This window comes from Ovis canadensis, chromosome 16 (genome assembly GCF_042477335.2).
Source record: "Ovis canadensis isolate MfBH-ARS-UI-01 breed Bighorn chromosome 16, ARS-UI_OviCan_v2, whole genome shotgun sequence".
Lineage (NCBI taxonomy): Eukaryota > Metazoa > Chordata > Mammalia > Artiodactyla > Bovidae > Ovis > Ovis canadensis.
In genome coordinates, this window is record NC_091260.1 from 22,908,778 (window position 1) to 22,928,550 (window position 19,773).

Below are 19,773 nucleotides of genomic sequence, written 5' to 3' on the forward strand. Positions count from 1 at the left end.
CAAAAAGTGAAAATATAGTCAGATTAAAATGATGACAGGATAGAATAAAGCAGATGATGTCTCAGAACTATAAGAATAGTATTAATATCGTTGAATCCCTCAAGTGCATGAAATACTATCAAGACAAGTATTTCCATATTCTTCGAATATATACACATAGCAGTTATAATTCAAGTATTAGAACTTTCCTAAAACAATCATTTGTATCTTAATAGTGCTCAAGACAGTTCATCATGTTTATGTAAGCCTCCATAAAGCTCTTTCAAACCAACATGCATGCACACATACGGTCACACGCTCACACCCAGTGTCCTGTCTGCTAAGGCATCTGGTTAAATATTTGAAAGCTTTCATGCAGTAAATTTTCACTCATTACTTGATATGTCTAAATTAAAATAGGAAAACCTTGGAACAGTTTTAACAGTACTTGCCTTTTTTGCTGATTCAGAAAAGAGAACTCCATTGTTTCCAACGATACCGACTGGGTATCCAAATATTCTAGCAAATCCTCAAAAGAAAATTGAAAAAAGAAAAAAAGATGTATGTATTTGAGAGGGCTTTTAATTGACCACAAGCAGACATATTTATACATTGTTTAATTTCAAATCAATGTTTAAAATGTAGAGATTTCATCTATGGTACAAAACAGCTCAGGGCACGATTTATTTCTAAAGCACTAAAGGCTGGGATTTATGCTTTCTTGAAAGGGCTGTGTCACATGTAAAGTAAATTATCCACTTGTCTGATCGACTGGTTTGGTTAGATGATCGGGTCAGTGCGTCATCCATTCAGTCACGTAACACGTATGTAAGAGCATCTACGTCCCACACACAGAGAGTATTCTGAACTAGAACAAGTCAGAGACATGGATCCCTTAAAAGGTCAATGTCCAGAGTCACCAGCCAGTTTCAAGTGACCAGCTTGCCTGAAACTGCCTGTGTTAATGATATTCCCTTTGAAATAAAGGGGATAAACTCAGCAAAGACAAATCTTTTTAAAAAGCAGGAACGCTCAAGTCCGGTGGTAACTGAGCTGAAGGTAAGAAATACAGGTAAACTTAGAAGCATGTATCACCCCACTTTCCTTTTCTCTGTGCTTGCATCTTTTTCTTCCTCCCTTTCACAAGTTTTGGTTTTGTCTCACCACGACTTCCACTACCACTCCAAACACCCACTACACACACATGCACACACACACACACACACCAGAAGTAAGGGAGAAGAAAAATGGTGAAGAGAACCCTGTTATTTTGTGACGCAGATACTTTGGGTGATTCTAGGATGCTATTTTGTAAATGTGAAGGAGGTGACTAGAGACATTTCCAAACCTACTGGATTATAAACAGGTGTCAAGTACTTGAAAGCCAAGTATCAACAAACTGTGCTTGTTAGAGTGAGTCACAGGAAGCATGCTACCAGTTCCTGGACCAGGCTCCATCTCCACCCTCAAGCTGGACAGTCTGCTGCTAAGACCCCCAATGCAGTGGGCCCAACAAAAATCAGGTGCTCAAAAAGTGAATGGATAAGAGAGAACGTCAACCTTAAGACTTATTTTTGTTCTTTTCTCTGGCTTTGTCTTATTTTTAAAAATTCTAATGGTTATTCAGGAATAACCAACAGAGAATAAGATAGTTGGATGGCATCACCTGCTCAATGGACATGAGTTTGAGCAAGCTCCAGGAGTTGGTGATGGACAGGGAGGCCTGGCGTGCTGCAGTCCATGGGGCTGCAAAGAGCCGGACACAACAGAGTGACTGAAGTGAACAGATAGGTCTTTAATGTGATAAAATGAAACACTGATTTGACGGTCACCTATATTGCTTCTGGTCTTTCAGACCTAAAATCTCAGCCAAAACCCTACGCTGCACACCCTAAAAGGCACTGCCTCTTTACAGAGGCAGTTCAGGGAGGGGCAAACTTGCCCAGAGCTCTGGCAATCCACTCTGAGTCCTTGCCTGTCCCACAAAAAGAGCTGGGAATCTGGCCCCTGTCTCAGCAGTAAGGTGCTAACCCTGAAGGTGTTCTGCCCTGTTAACTATTTAGACTTTCCATCCATCCTTAGTTCTGCAGAGTAGGGTGCATCTCTCACGACACTAGGGTCACCCACCCATGAAGGGAACATCTTCACCAAATTCCTGTGGGTCAAACAAAACAGTGAAATGTCTACAAAAGCCCTATGGTTAAGCGCAGGGGCAAGAGGAAAGCTATAAGACCGCCAACAGCACCAGCTCCTTGGAGAAATCTGTCCTGGTTCCTCCTTGCTCCCACTCAGGGCCCCGACCCTCTCACACCCGCAATCATCACCCTCCCTCCTGCCCCTCTCATTTCCCCTCCCCATCTCTTACTGCCCCACTTCCTCTCAAACCACCCTTCCCTCAGGCCCCCTCGCCTCTCATTCCCTGCCTCATCCTCTCTCCCTCCTCCCTCGCTCACTCCCTCCCTCCTCCCCCCACCTCTCTTTCCTCTCTTCTTCCTCTCACTCCCCTCCCCTCCCCTCAACCTTATTTGAATTCCAATACAGACTAAAAGAAATGGAGGAAAGTGGATTTAACCCTGGTATTTTAGGAGGCAAAGGAACCATAAGTCTTTTAGCAAGTCCAGGGCAAATACATAAAAAAAGATGACAAAGACAGCCCATCCATCTTCAAGAAAGAAGCTGAAACAGTTCTGACTTGTTTTAAACTGCTGCACAATGCGGGTTACATGCTGAACTATTTGGTGACAAATCCTGTCTATATATCAAACAAAAGGCTCTTAATCACTTAAACACCTACATACAAACACATAAATTCCACTCCCAGTATGAACCCTTCTCTTGCTCATAAATCAGACCAGAAGAAAGTGCTGTGACTTATCCTTAAACTTCAATGTATATTTGCAATTTGGATTTTTGCAGCTAGTTGTTTTCTCTACTCTGATATGTTACCTTCAGATTAACAACTACATTTTGGAGTTTCTGCAAGACCAAATAAAATGCCCAAATTTGTTTTGCTGTTTGTCCAAGACAGATTATTATGGATCTGGTATCTAAGTTTCAAATATTTTTTTTTCAAAGGCCTACAAACAACACTTTAGGTAAATGAATTAACTTTTATAAGTATTCTTATTTTGCTTTTTCAGACTTGATATTCTGTCCTGTATTCTCAGTCTAGTATTTATGTGGGTCAACATAAGATCTACACAGAGACAGTGAGGTTTAACTTAGTCAACAGTTTTCTGGGAAACTAAAACATCACATGAAACTTCACAGTTGAATTGAAGACTAAAGAGTGAAGAAGACCGTGCTGAAATTTTCAAAACAATTATAGCTATCCAGAGAAATAAAAAGAACTACAAATATTTCTGTTAATTTTATGATGATAAGAATCTTTTTATACAGCTAAAGCCACACAGTCACAGAATAAGGGCCTGGACCATAGCATTTTGCCCTCGTGATTTTAAACTCTGGATCCATAAAACCATTCAGCTACAAATGATCCTTACAAAACACTTCCTCTTGAATACTGTCGCACATTTGTACTGCTCTAAATAACAAAGCTCATGCCAAGCGCATTAGAGGCGTGAGACAAGAGATCATTTGTCTTCAAAGCATCATAAAATGTTCACATTTTCAATTCTTCATCTTTATACCTGTAACTAATGTGTCTCCATACAAGGCTTTGAACTCATTGAATCTGCTTCCATCCACAATTCTAGCAATGACCTAAGAGGAAAAAATAGCAATGTCCCTGAGAAATTATATTACAAAAGGCTTTGTGCATTCAAGTTATTCATAAGGAAAACAAATTCTTAATGAAGCTGTCACTTTTGCAAAATTTCACCCTGTTCAGAAAATCTCAGTAAAATTTCACTCGACTTGTATGGTTAATGCCCTGAAGTCATTCTGAGTCCTGATATTACACTTCACTATAAAAGCAACAGTACCACATGGCCAACCTAGACCAACCTAGACAGCATATTAAAAAGCAGAGACATTACTTTGCTAATAAAGGTCCATCTAGTCAAGGCGATCATTTTTCCAGTAGTCATGTATGGATGTGAGAGTTGGACTATAAGGAAAGCTAAGTGCCGAAGAACTGATGCTTTTGAACTGTGGTGTTGGAGAAGATTCTTGAGAGTCCCTTGGACTGCAAGGAGATCCAACCAGTCCATCCTAAAGGAAGTCAGTCCTCAATATTCATTGAAGGACTGATGCTGAAGCTGAAACTCAATACTTTGGCCATCTGATGGGAAGAACTGACTCACTGGAAAAGACCCTGATGCTGGGAAAGACTGAAGGCAGGAGAAGGGGATGACAGAGGATGAGATGGTTGGATGGCATCACCAGACCCGAGCTCACGGATGTGAGCTTGAAGAAGCCCCAGGAGCTGGTGATGGACAGGGAAGGCTGGCACGCTGCAGTCCATGGGGTCACAAAGAGTCAGACACAAATGAGCAACTGAACTGAACTAAACCACATGGCATCCTACAAGGGCTGAGAAGCAGAGAAGCAGAGACTACAAGGGCTGGTTACTGGACTCAGAGCTTCAGGGGCTGTCAAATGTATTAGCTGAGGGTCAGGGATTCAATCAGAAAGCAGGGACCCACTGTATAGAACAGGGAAACATACTCAATATTTTGTAATAACCTAAAGGGCACAACAGAGGATGAGATGGCTGGATGGCATCACTGACTCAATGGACTTGAGTCTGAGTGAACTCCGGGAGTTGGTGATGGACAGGGAGGCCTGGTGTGCTGCGATTCATGGGGTCGCAAAGAGTTGGACACGACTGAGCAACTGAAGTGAACTGAACTGAAAGGGCAAAGAATCTGAAAAAGAATATATGTGTGTGTGTATATATACATACACACACATATATACGTATATTTTACATATATGTAAAACTGAATCACTGTACTGTACACCTGAAACTAACACATTGTAAATCAACTATACTTCAATTAAGAGAATATATTAAAACAAGAAAAAGAAGAAAGAAAGAAAGGTCTAGCCTTAGAGTCACAAGACTTAGGCTCCAACCTAAGTTATCACATATAATTTGTGGGCCATTTGTGGGTCCTTGAGTAAGTCAATCAGCCCCTCTGAGTCTCAGTTCTCACTTCTGCAGGAACGGAACAAAGTTGTGAAGATGTGATGAACTAGTAACAAAGGAACCTAAGAAAATAATGCTGAGATGAAGAACCAGCTCTGACTCCCAGCTCCACCACTGAGAAACTGGAGTCATAGGCTGGTTACCTAAAATCCTCAAAACCTCAGTTTCCTCATCTGTTTAATAATAATAATACTTAAGTGCTAATAACAAAGCACACTGCCTGGCACTCATTGAAAAGCAGCTGTTATTAAGTCTTCAATAAAGGTTCATTGATTCTGAATCTGACAGATGTTCCTACATACACACGTGTATATATACATGTCATTAATCTATAAGAGATCAAAGTTACCAGATAATCCTCAGTGCTCAGCATTAAACATCAGGACTATTTCAAAGTGTTCTAAACATGAAGCATACTCCAAATTTTTTCAGAAACCATTTTAGATGCTATGTGTCATTTTTCAGTCCAGTTCAAACTTCCTTTTCCCTGCTTACCATGTCAATCAAAGACGTATTTTACAAGATGCAAAGGCTGAAAAATGAGTGAATAACTTACTTTGACCATTCTTTCATACAAAAATAAAATCACTCAAGGTCAGAGAAACCTGGGGCCACTTAACATGAAACTCCCTTCTATTTGCTTTATGATGAAGCTGATTTAACCACATAAAATATACTAACTCATCTTCCCAAAGAAGTAAACTTTAGGAAGCAGACATATCACATGATATTATTCCTATTTGTAGGAGTGGAAATCAATGCTCAGAGGTTCAATCCCAATACCACTGACTAGGGAAGCAAGGACCAGAACTGGGTTTTTCAGTTAATATCCCAATGCTGTCCCACAGCTCCATATACTAATATCTCCAAACAAGGCTTATTTGCTATTACAGAAAAATATAATAAATTATCATCACAGTGATGAACATGAAGAAGCTAGGATACAATTTAAGATGACAGAGGTCTATTTATAAAAAGATACCAATTAAGATGAAATTGAAATACTGTTTAAAAAAAAAAAAGATGAACTACCATGAAGGCATGGATTTGCATCTGTTTTGCTTATTTCTCTACCCCTGGTTCCTGAAATAATATCTTCACAGAAAAAGCATGCAATAAATACTGTCAAATATATGAAAAAAGTGATTCTGCTTGAAAGAATGAATCCTTAACCATCTAGAAAACTTGACTGTTAGAACAACTCATTTTTCAGGGACAGAATCCCTATACGTACCATTTTTTTCTCTATGCCTGTAATTAACTGAGAAATCAAACCAAAAACCTAATTTTAAAACGTATAGTTAACTAAGTTACCTTGCCAAAGTGAAGTACCAGTTGAAGCTCCATTAAAATCCAGGATTTAAGACTCTCTAACAATAATAGGGTATTTCCTAAATAAATAATTACTCACATCCATAAGTTGGATGTTATACTCATCAATTCTTCCAAAAATATATTTACTGAGTGCCTGTCATGTCACCAAGTACTAGTATAAGAATGAGGACCTAGCTACAAAAAAATGTTTCATGAAGAACTTTTAAATAATGGGGAAATGTTTATAATTTAAGCATTGATTTCCACTCCTAGTATATAGGTATATACTATCGGAACTACATAAAAATGTATACACACACATTAAGCCAAAATACCAAAATATTGGCTGCTTTCTCTAGATGGTGGAATTACAAGCAATTTTTGTTTTTCTGTATTTTCTATATTTTTCACAGTTAGTACATAACAGTTTTATAGTCAAGGGGAAACATAACAAAATATTAAAGGCACAGAATCTGATATTAGGACAATTTCCTAATTTAAAAAGTATTCTGTCAGAAAAGATTACATGCTGTATGCAAGCACTAAAAACTGTTGACCTAGACCATGGAAGACAATCTGTAACCATAGCAACATCCTCAGCTGTAATCAAAAGTCTAATCCTTTGTTCATGTCCTATTGATCTAAAAGGGTATGTTTTTTCTTTCAACAACTTACTGACATTCCATCCATTTCCCGAAATAAGAACCCAAAAAAGAAATAGCTGGAAATTATAACGTTGCCCTACATCTTTCCTCATGTCCACAGGAAGAGAGTACTAAATATGAACAAAGCAAGCTTAGGCATTGTGCAGGGAAAACTTGCTGAAAATTAAGAGGTGTTCCCCCTTTTTTCTTTTAGTAAGATATCTTTCCCTTTTATGTCCCATATATAAAACAGACTTGAGCTTTGAAAATGGATACATACAGCTTACTAGCTCACACGACGTTTAAACACATGCCTTGAACTATGACAGCATAGCTTATAGCTCACAGTTCCACTTTACACACCTCTCGGACATCAAAGTTCCTCTTAAGGTTGGCACCAACTATTCCATACAATTCATCAGCAGGAAATAAAGGATCTTCAGAAGGTTCAATGGTAACCTGCAGAAATACAGAATAACAACATTAGCCTGTTTAAAGATATTATTTCAAGGTGACATAAGCCAAAATGCATTGGAAAAATAAAAAAATAGAACAACAAATTCAACTCACATCCATTTTCTTCTGATAATTTAGACTCCTCACAATCTTCCTAGCTAAGTGAAGAGCATGCTTATCATCCAAAGCGTAGTAGTCACTTACTCCAGACTTTCTACAGAGTAAAGCACACTAAAACAATCAGAACAGGGGAAAGGAAAATAATTAAATATCTTAAACCCCAAGAATCTTCTCTCATCTAAGGATGACATCTTTTTGCTTCTAAAACACTTTAATAGCTGTCATCTAATTTGATCTTCATAATGTCCATGGCAAAACTGTATTATTAATCTTGATTTACAAACAGGGAAAACTGAGGTACCCAGAAGTTATATACCTGCTCTAGGACCGCCAGTAGCTGCATAAGAACCCTCACCTTCTGTTTCTCAATCCTGACTTTCTTCTAGTGGACCACAGGGCCTTACTGGCAAGAACTTCTATTTGATGCTCATCCCGTACACCACAGATAAAACTGCATATGATATATTTCAACCTCAGCTGGCCCATTTTTGTGATGTAGCTGGTAACAACGACAAGTGTTTGTACCTCACTGAGGTACAAACTGTATACCTTTATCAACTGTAAAGATGATCACAACTTCATTATCTTCATCAACTGTGAAGACACCAACTGTGACTTCTCATTTCTGAGAGACTGCTGAGGACTCCCTTGTCAAGGTACACCCCCAGAGTAAGCTGTCACAGGTAGCACACATAAAGGCTTGAAGACACTGTCCCTTGGATCAGTGGTGAAAATAACTGATAGCGTGGCACTGTGGTAAGGCATGGAAGTCCCTCTCCACTTCAAGTTCAATGTGAATGAGATATGGACATGCTCTGGTTCTTAGATGGCTTGTCATTGCACTTGTGGATGGATGGCTACGACTTTCTAATGAATTATCTTAGGAAGAACTATAAAGTCAGGCAAAAATATATACCTGAAAAGAATAGAATTTTAGTTTATTTTATGAGCAAAGATTTGGAGAAGGAAACGGCAACCCACTCCAGTATTCTTGCCTGGAGAACTCCATGGACTGAGGGGACTGGTGGGCTACTCGACGGGGTGGCAAAGAGTCAGACACGACCAAGTGGCTAAACAACAACAAATAAGCAAAGACTAAGCTGTCATGGTCTACATTGTGATGTCTTGTCCAAGGAAAACACCAAATCCTTGGGAGATATGTCCAGACTGGGACTCTCACGGTGGTTTCACCGTCCACTTTGGGCTTGGGTGTTCCTCAGTAAGAGCAGGAACCATGTGTCTTCCAATACCTTTGCAAATGGTAGATCCTTCAGTTTCTTCAACTTAATAAGGCATTTTACAACTGACCATATCTTTCGAACACTTCACACATAATACCAGCTGCAATTGCTGACTTCTGTCTACACTATAGTAACTCAGTAAGGAAAGAGAAATAGAAGAGATTGCTTCCCAATCAGTAAATATTTAAAATAAAATGTCTTCTTTTAAAAACTGCCTAGTATTTACCAAAATAGTAGGAAAGAGAAAATTTTGATGAGACACTCTATTATGTAAAGCTTTGTGTCAAATTAACTACTAAGGATGACAAATCTGAGATGTACAAGTAAGTATTTATTTATAATAACAGAGAGAACCAAAGCAACTTGTGACTAGTAAATTTTATGACACTGTTCCCAAAAAAGCCATCACCACCTAATCCACACGACTTTAAACAAGCTATTATTAATGATAATAGCTGGCAGTAATAGAGTGCTTAGTATGCCACAGACAGCGTGCTGTGAGGCAGAAGCAATTCACATCTTCATTTCACACATGAGGAAATGAGGCTCCAGGAAGTTTAGTAGTTTGTCTAGTCACAAGGGTAACAAGTGAGGCAAATGGAAGATGAATCCTAGAATCTACACCCCTAACTTTTTCACCTTTTGATTTTATATTGGAGTAGAAGGCAATGGCACCCCACTCCAGTACTCTTGCCTGGAAAATCCCATGGGTGAAGGAGCCTGGTGGGCTGCAGTCCATGGGGTCACTAAGAGTCGGACACGACTGAGCGATGTCACTTTCACTTTTCACTTTCATGCATTGGAGAAGGAAATGGCAACCCACTCCAGTGTTCTTGCCTGGAGAATCCCAGGGACGGGGGAGCCTGGTGGGCTGCCGTCTATGGGGTAGCACAGAGTCAGACAGGACTGAAGTGACTTAGCAGTAGCAGCAGCAGCTGATTAACAGGTTGTGTAAGTTTCAGGTATACAACAAAGTGACTCAGTTATACATATGTATGTATCAATTCTTTTTCAAATTCTTTTCCCGTTTAGGTTGTTACATAACACTGAGCTGAGTTCCCTGTGCTACACAGTAGGTCCTTACTGGTTATCTTTTTTAAATATAAAGCAGTGCGTTCACGTCAATCCCAAACTCCCTAACTGGACTCAAGCTAGCATATTCGCTCTGTAATTTTCTTTTAGTTCATTCATTTACCCGCCTAATTAAATTATAAATCCTTGAGGGCAAGGACTAGGCCTGAAATTCTTCTGCATTGCTCATAACATTTAGTATAATCCATCTATCCACAATAAGTGCTCAGTGAGAAAGGAGTGAATGGAAAACAGAGGCAGAAAACTTAGCCAGCTCTTCAAAAGGCATAGCAGTGTTCTTTGATAGGAGAGTGGAAACATTGTACATATTTTCCTGCTCCCATGACTGTTCCTACAGCCACCTGCTGGTTTGTGGGATGGCAGAGCAAAGAAAGGTTTACTGCACCTCCCAGGCCACTGAGCTCAATGATTAAATCTACCTGCCATTTATGTCTGGGTTCTTTAAAGTCTAGTCCTGGGCCCTTTTCCTTATCTACACTCAGCTCGAGATGGACTCATCTAGTCCGGTGGTTTAAATTCCACCTCTGTGCTGATGGTTCTCGAGCACTGATCTGGGCTCCAGACACTTATAGTTAACTGCCTACTCAGCATCTCTACTTGGCTGCCTGGAGCATCTCTAATTGGCAACGCTTGATCCCTCTGTTGCATCCCAAACTCTGCCCCTCCTCCAGTCCTCCCAGACTCAGGGAATAAAACCATTTCATGTCATCATCTTCATTACCTCACTGTCCTGTGCCCCATATATGAAATCCATCAACAAATCCCTCAACTCTACCTCTAAAATAGAGCACAAATGTGATTACTCCCTTCCTACCTTCACCACTACCATAACCATCTAAGCCAGCAGCACCTATGCTATTGATACAGCCATCCAACTGGTCCCTCATACACTCTTGCCAACCTACTAAGTATCTTCCATCTAGGATTTTTCTAATGAAAGATTTGGTAACAATACCTCTCTCCTTAATACTCTTCAATGATTTCCTAATTGCTCATAAGAATACTGAATATTATGATGATCAACATGATAATAATGGCAGTTAACATTTATGGGTACTTAGTTTAAAGTAGGTATTGTTTCAAGCAGTTTACACATAATATCTCAGTCAATCCTCATGAAATTCTAGGAGCTAGATGGTGGTATTCTCACTGCTGAACTTTAATCTGTAATGGGCCAACCGGTGATGTAATGGAGCTGGCTCACGCCTGCCTCACAAGAGCCAATTGTATGTGTCTCTTCCTGATGCCATGATCAGTCTTGCCCCATTGGAAGCTTAACATCAGGCCTAGTGGGATAATTTATACCACAAATATGGATTGGCAGATGCCACAAGGCAGGATAGTTTCCTTCTCAGAGAACAAGCTAAGTGTTTACCTCTTACTGAGCATTTAGCCAAGCTATTCCTCAGCATTCCATGCAGCCTGCAGGGACCTTGAATGGACACAGGCTCCTCAAACAAGACCTAGGTAGCAGCTCAGTCACGAGCAAATGTAACTTCTCAATGACTTCCCCAACAGCCCTTATGATCAGCAGTCTCCACTGCCTCTCACAGCCTGCATGCTTATATACAGTCTCTAAGGAACTTAACACTACCCCCAATCTTCTGGTTTGATTGACCAATCCGGCCCTAGTCAGGGGACCCCAAAGCACTCCAATCATCGACCCTAATAAAAACGTACCCCAAGTCCTGTCTCATCTCTGGGCACTCTGGCTTGACCGCCTCATGTGGTCCCTCAAGGTGTGCTGTGTAATTTCTCCAGGACCTATGACTAATAAACTTCTCTATTTCAGATTCTCTTATGGTCTATTGCTGAATCATGGCTCACCATCCAGCACCCTGTCCTCCACTTAACAAGTGTTAATTAAGCAGTGTCATAATGCCTGCACACCACTGGGTTAGCTCTACCTTCTATATGCCTTCCCTATACTTCTTTTTTGTGGCCCTTATCATGTATACACATTTATGTTCTATTTTGAAGGAAGTGAAACAAACTTCCCTGACTAGACTATAAGCCTGAGATCAAAGACAATGTCTATCTTATTACCTTGAATATCTAAACAGTGCCTGGTACATAACAGGTGTTCAATGAGTATTTGATGAATAAATGATAAAGCTGTCTCTCCAGTCTTTCTAGGCTACAATAAAAAGCTGATGTTCTTGCTTAGAAATGGAACACTAAAGAACTGAACCCCAAAACCGCAGATCTAGAATAAGTAAACTGGTTTGATCTGGCGAGTTTAACACTTGGAAAAAATAATTTAAAATTTCTTTTAAACAGATAAACGACAATCAATCCTGGGGAGAAACAACTGCTTCTGTTTCACCTGCAGTGAAGATCAGCCCCGCCGAGATCCTCAGCTGACACCTCTTCTCCAGTGGCTGCTTTAACCTACAACAAAGATAAAAGTCAAAGGTGAGTTTTGTCCATCAGAGTTATTAAAATGCCTTCCCATACATTCCCTAACCTGGCTCTATCTACCCTTCTTTCTTTCACAGAACTACATATTTTGTTTCTCATTTAACCCACCTGGATAATATTGTCTCTAGTCTACAGACAAGAAATGCGAACCCAGAGTCACTAAGGAACTTGCCCATAGCCCCCAAGCAAGGGACAGAAACTGACTTGAACCCAGACATTCCTGGCTTGAAAGCATGCTCTTTCCCCGGCATTATTCTGCCTCCACATGCACCTTAAAGCCTTTGTATCTGTGCATACGTTGTTCCTACTACCTGGGCTCCCTTCTTCCTCTCATCCACCCAATGAACCCCCACTTCTCTTTCAAGCCCAACCTGCTCTGTGTGGCTTTCCCTGATCTGCCCAGGCCTTTGAACCATTAACGACACTCCACGGTACTGAGCAGATTCCACTTACACCTCCAATGGCACTTGCCGGACTGTAGTTCACTAATTTGTGTGTGTGTCTCTCGTCTTTTCTATACTGTGAGTTCCTGGATGGCAGAAATTGTGATTTATTCATCACTGGACACCCAATAAATGTACTGGAGTAACGCTATTTTTTTTTCACCTTTGCTGAATAATTCCAGTGACTATCAAAAATAAACTCTTAAAGGCATAGTATCTCTAAGATGGGGGAAAAAAATCTCCATGATTACCCACATCTAAGATTCATGAGAATATGACCAAAAAGAAAGAAACGTTAAGTAATAAATTAAGAATGTCTTAATTATAGTCTGAGAAGTTTTAACAAGAAAAATGATTTAAGGCTAAACGCCAACCTGGTCCCTTAGGAATCGTTTATTGATTCCTACTTCTCTGGGTTAGTTGATTTGTTTCTTTTTCTCCAAGTAATTTTTTTAAAAGCTTTTGTTAGAATAATGAACATTAACCTAAAATACAGCATCGGAATGACTTATTCACTACATCAAAAGCTCTGTCTTAAATATTATTATACAGGGAGAAGTAATTACATTTTTTACCTCCAATTATTCCACCCCCAGAACTAAATTCTTGGTTCTCTTCTTCCCAAAAAATTCAGTGTAAAATAACATTCAGTCCAGACAATAACTAGTTACAAAGGTGCCTGGATATTTAAAATTGTAAAAACTAATAAATAACTGATAAAGGATATTCATTTTCAGGGAACTAATATCAGCTGAAAAAAGAAAATTTGTCATCAGTTAATATTTACTGAAACACTCACACATGTCTGAAACTGACATATAAAAATGTGATAAAAGCTTAAGAGAAAAAGAAAATGGCTCATTCTAGTAAATAACAAGCTTGGACAATAAAAGATAAGACAATAAAACAGCTCCTTCGAAACCTTGCCTTATTACTGTGCATTTTTTTTCAACCACTTTAAGCTATGGAAAGCTATGGCAATTCAACCTCACATTATGTGTGAAACCTGCAAAGCCTTTTCTCAATTTTCGGTAAAACAAGCATCAAAATTTAGAATTCTCCAACAGCTGAGGCTGCTGCTGCTTTTTTTCCTCCCTATAAACACGGCCTTTTGATTGCAGACTACTGAACAGGGTTCAGTTCTCTAACAGGACTGCAGACTTCAGTGGCCAGGTTGCTTCTTTCTATGGTATAAGTTAAACCTGAATCCAGTGAACAGACACTATGATGTTGACCTTTATCTTCCTTATCCTGATGCTAACAAAATCCTCTCTCAAAAGCAGCATTATATCCATATTATGATAATGCCTTATTCCCAAAAAGATGTTTTAAATTCTAGTTATATCTGTACTCATTCTCTAATAAAAAATAAACAAGAACTACCCAGGAAAATTTACTATACATAGTAAATTAACCAACAATCACTATGAATATAGCTAGAGAGATATTAAAGAATAATATTTAGTATTATTCTGCAGGCTTTTGGAATGAAGCCTTGAGACTTTCACTACATCCGAAATGGTAGTTTTTCAGGCTTACCTACCTGATCCTCAGTGAAAAAGTTATTGAAAATTAACACAAAGCATAAAATCTTTTAACATTCTCTTTTTAATAAACTTGTGTTAGTATTCCAAAACCAAAGATAAACTTTTGAAACAATAAACTTCCTTTGTAAGATATAATTCATGTACCAGAAAATTTGCCATTTAAAAGAATACAATTCAGTGTTCTTCATTATATTAACAAGGTTGTGTAATCATCACCACCACCTAATCCCAGAACATTCTATCACTCTCAAAAGAAGCATCCCTACCCATACACTCCCACCCTAGACCTTGGCAACCGCTAACCTACCTTCTGTCTCTATGAATCTGCCTATTCTCCATATTTCATGGAAGTGGAACCATGCAATATTTGTCCTTTTGTGTCTGGCTCAGTGTTTTCAAGGTTTATCCATGTTGTAGGATGTGTCAGAACTTCATTCCTTTTTATGGCTGAATAATACTCCACTTTAGGTTTACTGTACCTGTAGAATTTCCTTGGCATTATTCTGTTTACCTCCTTAATATTCTTGGATTATACATACACAGTGGGATGTTTCCTTGTAATCTGTACTAACTACCTGTGTCTTTACCCACCCTCTGTTTATCCCTCTGAAATCTAGGATCAAGTTGTGGCATAAACTGCAGGGTGACCGCTGCTTTCCTGAAACTCGCTGTTGCAGTCTGGTTCAGCACAGACCAGAAACTGCCCCATGACTCGAGGGTCCGGCAAACTGTGCCCTCGTGATTGTCCTAGTAAGCATACCAAATGCACATACTTGGAGCAGGACATGCTCGCTGCTCCACTTCACTGCCTGCCCCTGCGTCCGTCCCCATGGAAACAAAACAAGATGTTCCTGATCAACAGCAGAGCTTCAACTTGACTTCCTCGTTATGGTGCGCTGATCAAACTCCCCAGTATAGCTATTCCCTAATGATCTCATGTGACTTCTACCAATTAAAGTGCGGGCTGAAAGCAGACATTTTGTCTTCCTGCCACAGAGAGCAGCAGGACCCCCTGATTCCCTGCTTGCCCAATTATGTGTCTTGACTTTTCACTACGCGCCCGCCCTGTTTCAGGCCTTTCTCACCCGCTGTGCTGGACACGGCAGGTGGCGCCCAAACAGGGACCTGAAATTGGGAAGAATTCCGCCGAGGGAAGAAACTGAAAGTGAAGACAGCAAGCGGTAAGTGAGACGCCTGGATCACGACCAGGCCCTCAGACTCCAAGGGTGGAAAGTCCCTTGTTGTCTTACAAAGTCAGGGTAACAATGGGGAATGATTTGAGTAAAGCTGAGAAACAGCATCTCCAGCTTGTGAGGCACCTCCTCCAGACTGCTAGTGCGCAGGTGAAAGAGGAGCAATTGACGCAATTGCTCAGTTAAAGTGAAAGCGAAGTTGCTCAGTCGTGTCTGACTCTTCGCGACCCCATGGACTGTAGCCCACCAGGCTCCTCGGTCCATGGGATTTTCCAGGCTAGAGGACTGGAGTGGGTTGCCATTTCCTTCTCCAGGGGATCTCCCCAACCCAGGGATCGACCCCTGGTCTCCCGCATTGTAGGCAGACGCTTGACCGTCTGAGGCACCAGGGAAGACAGAGGTGGTTAAATATAATCCTTGGTTTCTGGAAGAAGGCACTTTAGATATTGAAAGTTGGGACTGAGTGGGAGAGAATTTGAAACCAGCACACAGGAGAGGGGATCGCACACTCGTGATGGTATTTGCGACCTGGGGCTAGTGCGATCGGTCCTATACCCTTTACAGACTGAGAAATCATTCCAGAAGGCGGTGTCCCCAGAAGCGGCTCTTGTTTACCCTTCCGCCCCTCTGCCACCTAAACCTGAGGGTGATTTTCCACCACCACCACCTCCACTGGATCTAGAAATGTCTTGGGAGGATAAGCCGCTGACTCAATTTCAGCCTGCCATGGCCTCCACCCTTCGTCTGTGTGCTTTAAACATTGAGGACCATCTTGCTTTCCCTATTGATTACAGACTCCACGCCAATAATCCCACCCAGGTTATTACAACCCATGAAACTTTTGACATCAATGTTTTAAAGGAACTAAAATCTAGTGTTAGGTTGAACGGGGCTGATTCCCCTTAACACAGGAACTGTTGGAAATTTGTTTCCGTGGAAGAAGTTCTTCTTACAATGTTAAAATGTTAGCCAAAGCAGCTTTAAGTGGTCCCTAATAGTTACAGTTTTTTGCCTCTTATACTGAGTTGTGCCAAGAGCAAGCCCATACTAATTTGGCCACTGGACATAATCTTACCTTTGAAATGCTCATAGGCACAGGGCAATATACCAGTCCAACAACCCAACTGACTTGAAGGTACACTGGTGGGAGCATACGAACAGGTCACCAAATGTTGCCGAAGGGTGTGGCAGACAGTATCAGGCCCTGACAAGCCTACCGGTTCATTTGTTAAAATATTACAGAGACCTGGAGAAGACTCACTGAATTTGTAGACTGGCTCTCATCTGCTCTCCACTGTCAAATTAATAGTCCTACAGTGGAGGACATTTTGTTAAAACAATTAGCCTATGAAAATGCCAATGAAGATTGCAAGGCTGCCCTTAACCCTACTCGTCAAAACGGCAGCCCTGCAGATTTTGTTTGAGCATGTCAGAATATCAGTACACAGGCTTACAAACAAACCACGTTAGCTCAAGCAGTTTGTGCTGCCTTTAAAAATAATTTTAGCCCTTCCCCTGCCAAATGTTTTCAATGTGAAAAGCCTGGACATATGAAAAAGGATTGCCGTTCTCGATCTAAAACAGGTATTACAATACCTCCATTCACTTGTAACAATAAAACACTAGGACTGTGTCCTCAATGCCAGAAAGGCAATCACTGGGCTAATCAATACAGATCAAAATTTCCTAAGAACGGTTCCCCTTTACAGCCAGGAAACTGCCAACGGGGCCAGCCCCAGGCCCCATAAACAATGGGACATAGCTGGTGAGGATCTCCAGCACACCCTTCAGCCTATCTCCAGCCTCCTAGCTACTACCAGCAGAAGTGCTGTGTTGGACCTCCCAACCAGAGTAACTGTTCAGATTAATGAATCGGACCCCCTGTAGCAATCCCTGCTGGGACCCAAGGCCCCATTCCACCGGGGACTATAGAACTCATTCTGGGCAGAAGTGGCCTTACTCTCAAGGGCCTCCAAATTCTTCCTGGCCTTATTGACCAAGACTATTCGGGAGAAATTAAAGTAATGGCTCTTTCTCGCTCATCCCATGTCATTCTTCAAGGTCAACGAACTGCTCAGCTCCTTCTCTTGCCTTACCATGCCCCTAACAACTATAATCCTATCACCAGAGGAAAACAAGAATTTGGGAGCACAGGTGATCGAGTAGTGTGCTTTACTCAACAAATACTCTCAGATCGGCCCACTTGTAAGGTTAAAATTCAAGGGAAAACCTTCTCTGGTCTCTTAGATACTGGAGCTGACGTTTCCATCATTACTTCTCATCAATGGCCAGATGACTGGCCCTTGACTGAACCCCAGGAAAAAATCTCAGGCTTGGAAGAATCCCAACAACTTGCTCAGAGTTCAGCAATTCTTCCTTGTCTAGGGCCCGACAAACAACTTGCCCACTTCCAACCTTTTATTGCAGACATTCCCTGCAATTTATGGGGCAGAGATCTGCTTGCCCAATGGCACCTAGTTCTCTCCAACAAGGGAAAGGCAGATTATATGATGGTGAGAATGGGGTAACAACTGGGGAAAGGGCTAGGAAAAAATTTACAGGGAGATCCTTCTCCTTTACCCAAACTGGAAAGAAAAGAGCTACTATATAAAATTTTTCAATGAAGGTCATTGACATTTCTCCACCACTACACACCACACCTCTAACACGGCTTAAATCTAAACCTGTTTGGGTGGATCAATGGCCTCTAGCAAAGGAGAAACTTACGCATTTATAAGCCTTGGTAGAACAGTTTCAAGCAGGACACAGAAGAAAGTACTAGTCCTTGGAATACTCCAGTTTTCACAGTCCCTAAAAACATCAGGCAAATGGAGGCTGCTTCAAGATCTTCGAGCTATTAATGCAGTAAGGCAACCCATGGAGGCCTTGCAGCCCGGACCCCCATCCCCTTCGGCCATACCTCAAGATTGGCCAGTTGTAGTTCTGGATCTTAAAGACTGTTTTTATACAATCCCCTTAGCTCCACGAGACAAAGAAAAATTTGCCTTCTCGGTACCCAGTACTAACCAATAGCCAATAGAAAATGTTGCCTCAGGGGATGGTGATGCTATGGCAACAATACGTGGCTAGCACTCTGGAGGGAGCTCGAGCCCTCTGTCCTCAAGTCTCCATCATTCACTGTGGATGACATACTCTTAGCTGCCCCAGAAGTCTCTCCTAAACCCACTTTTTCACCAAGTTCAACACGATCTTATACGATGGGGACTACCTTTTAGGAGATATTCATTGGTTGGACCCTGCCTTGTGCGTTCCTACCAGTTCACTTACACACCTCTTTGAGACCCTTAAAGGGGACTCAGCCCTTCTCCTCAGACTCTGACGCCACAAGCTAAAAAGGAAGTTGATATAGTAAGTATTGCCATTCAAAATGCTCAACTTAATCATGTTCACTATGATCATCCTATTCTCTTCATTGTCGTAGCTTCTTCAGAAGCCCCTATGGGAGTTCTGTTTCAAGAACAGCCCACCTTTGGCATCACAGAATGGCTGTTGGCACTTTCTCAGGAGGGCAAAACTCTGATGACGTACGTTACCCTTGTGTCTAATTTAATTATACAAGAAAGAAGCATACTTGCCAGTTAACTGGCTTTGATCCTCAAACTATTCATGGTCCATTTGACAAAACTCAGCAATAGCATCTTTGACAGATTTGCTTATCATGGCAGGTTGCCCTCGCTGCTTTTGTGGGCGTTTTAGACAATCACCCTCCTGCACATAAATTATTACAATTTATTTCTCTAACCCCTTTTGTGTGGCCCAGAGTCACCAAGGTGGCGCCTATCCCAGGCGCTCCTACTTATTTTACAGATGGTTCTAACAATGGCAAAGCAGGCATATCCTGAGGAGTGAGAAACTCTAGTAACTCCCCATACCTCGGCTCAGCAAGTGGAACTAGTACAGAAATTACAGAACTTGTTTCTAAAGGCCTCTATTAATATTGTTAGTGACCCTGCCTATGTTGTTGGAATGACCAAGTCTATTGAGACTGCAAAAATTAAACATGTTGATTCTGACGACTTATTCCTCCTGTTTCTCCAACTTCAAAAAACCGTTTGCTCCCATTCCTTTCTTTATTACACATATTCAAGCTCACTCCCCTCTCCTGGGGCCTCTCACCCTTGGCACTTCTCAGGCTGACCTTCTAACGATGCCCATTTTTCAGCAGGCTTACCAGTTTCATCAACTCTTC

At 41.0% G+C, this 19,773-nt stretch overlaps 1 protein-coding gene across 1 annotated transcript in view; it reads right to left on the reverse strand.

Annotated features, from left to right (window-relative positions):
• MCCC2 (methylcrotonyl-CoA carboxylase subunit 2) overlaps positions 1-19,773 on the reverse strand; it is a 79,541-nt gene that overhangs the window by 12,526 nt on the left and 47,242 nt on the right. Inside the window, exons 8-12 of the mRNA XM_069556236.1 lie at positions 12,286-12,350; positions 7,621-7,720; positions 7,414-7,509; positions 3,630-3,702; positions 432-508 (exon numbers count right to left, since the gene is read on the reverse strand). Of these exons, the coding sequence (XP_069412337.1) occupies positions 432-508; positions 3,630-3,702; positions 7,414-7,509; positions 7,621-7,720; positions 12,286-12,350 (411 nt within the window). The remainder of the gene's footprint in view (positions 1-431; positions 509-3,629; positions 3,703-7,413; positions 7,510-7,620; positions 7,721-12,285; positions 12,351-19,773) is intronic.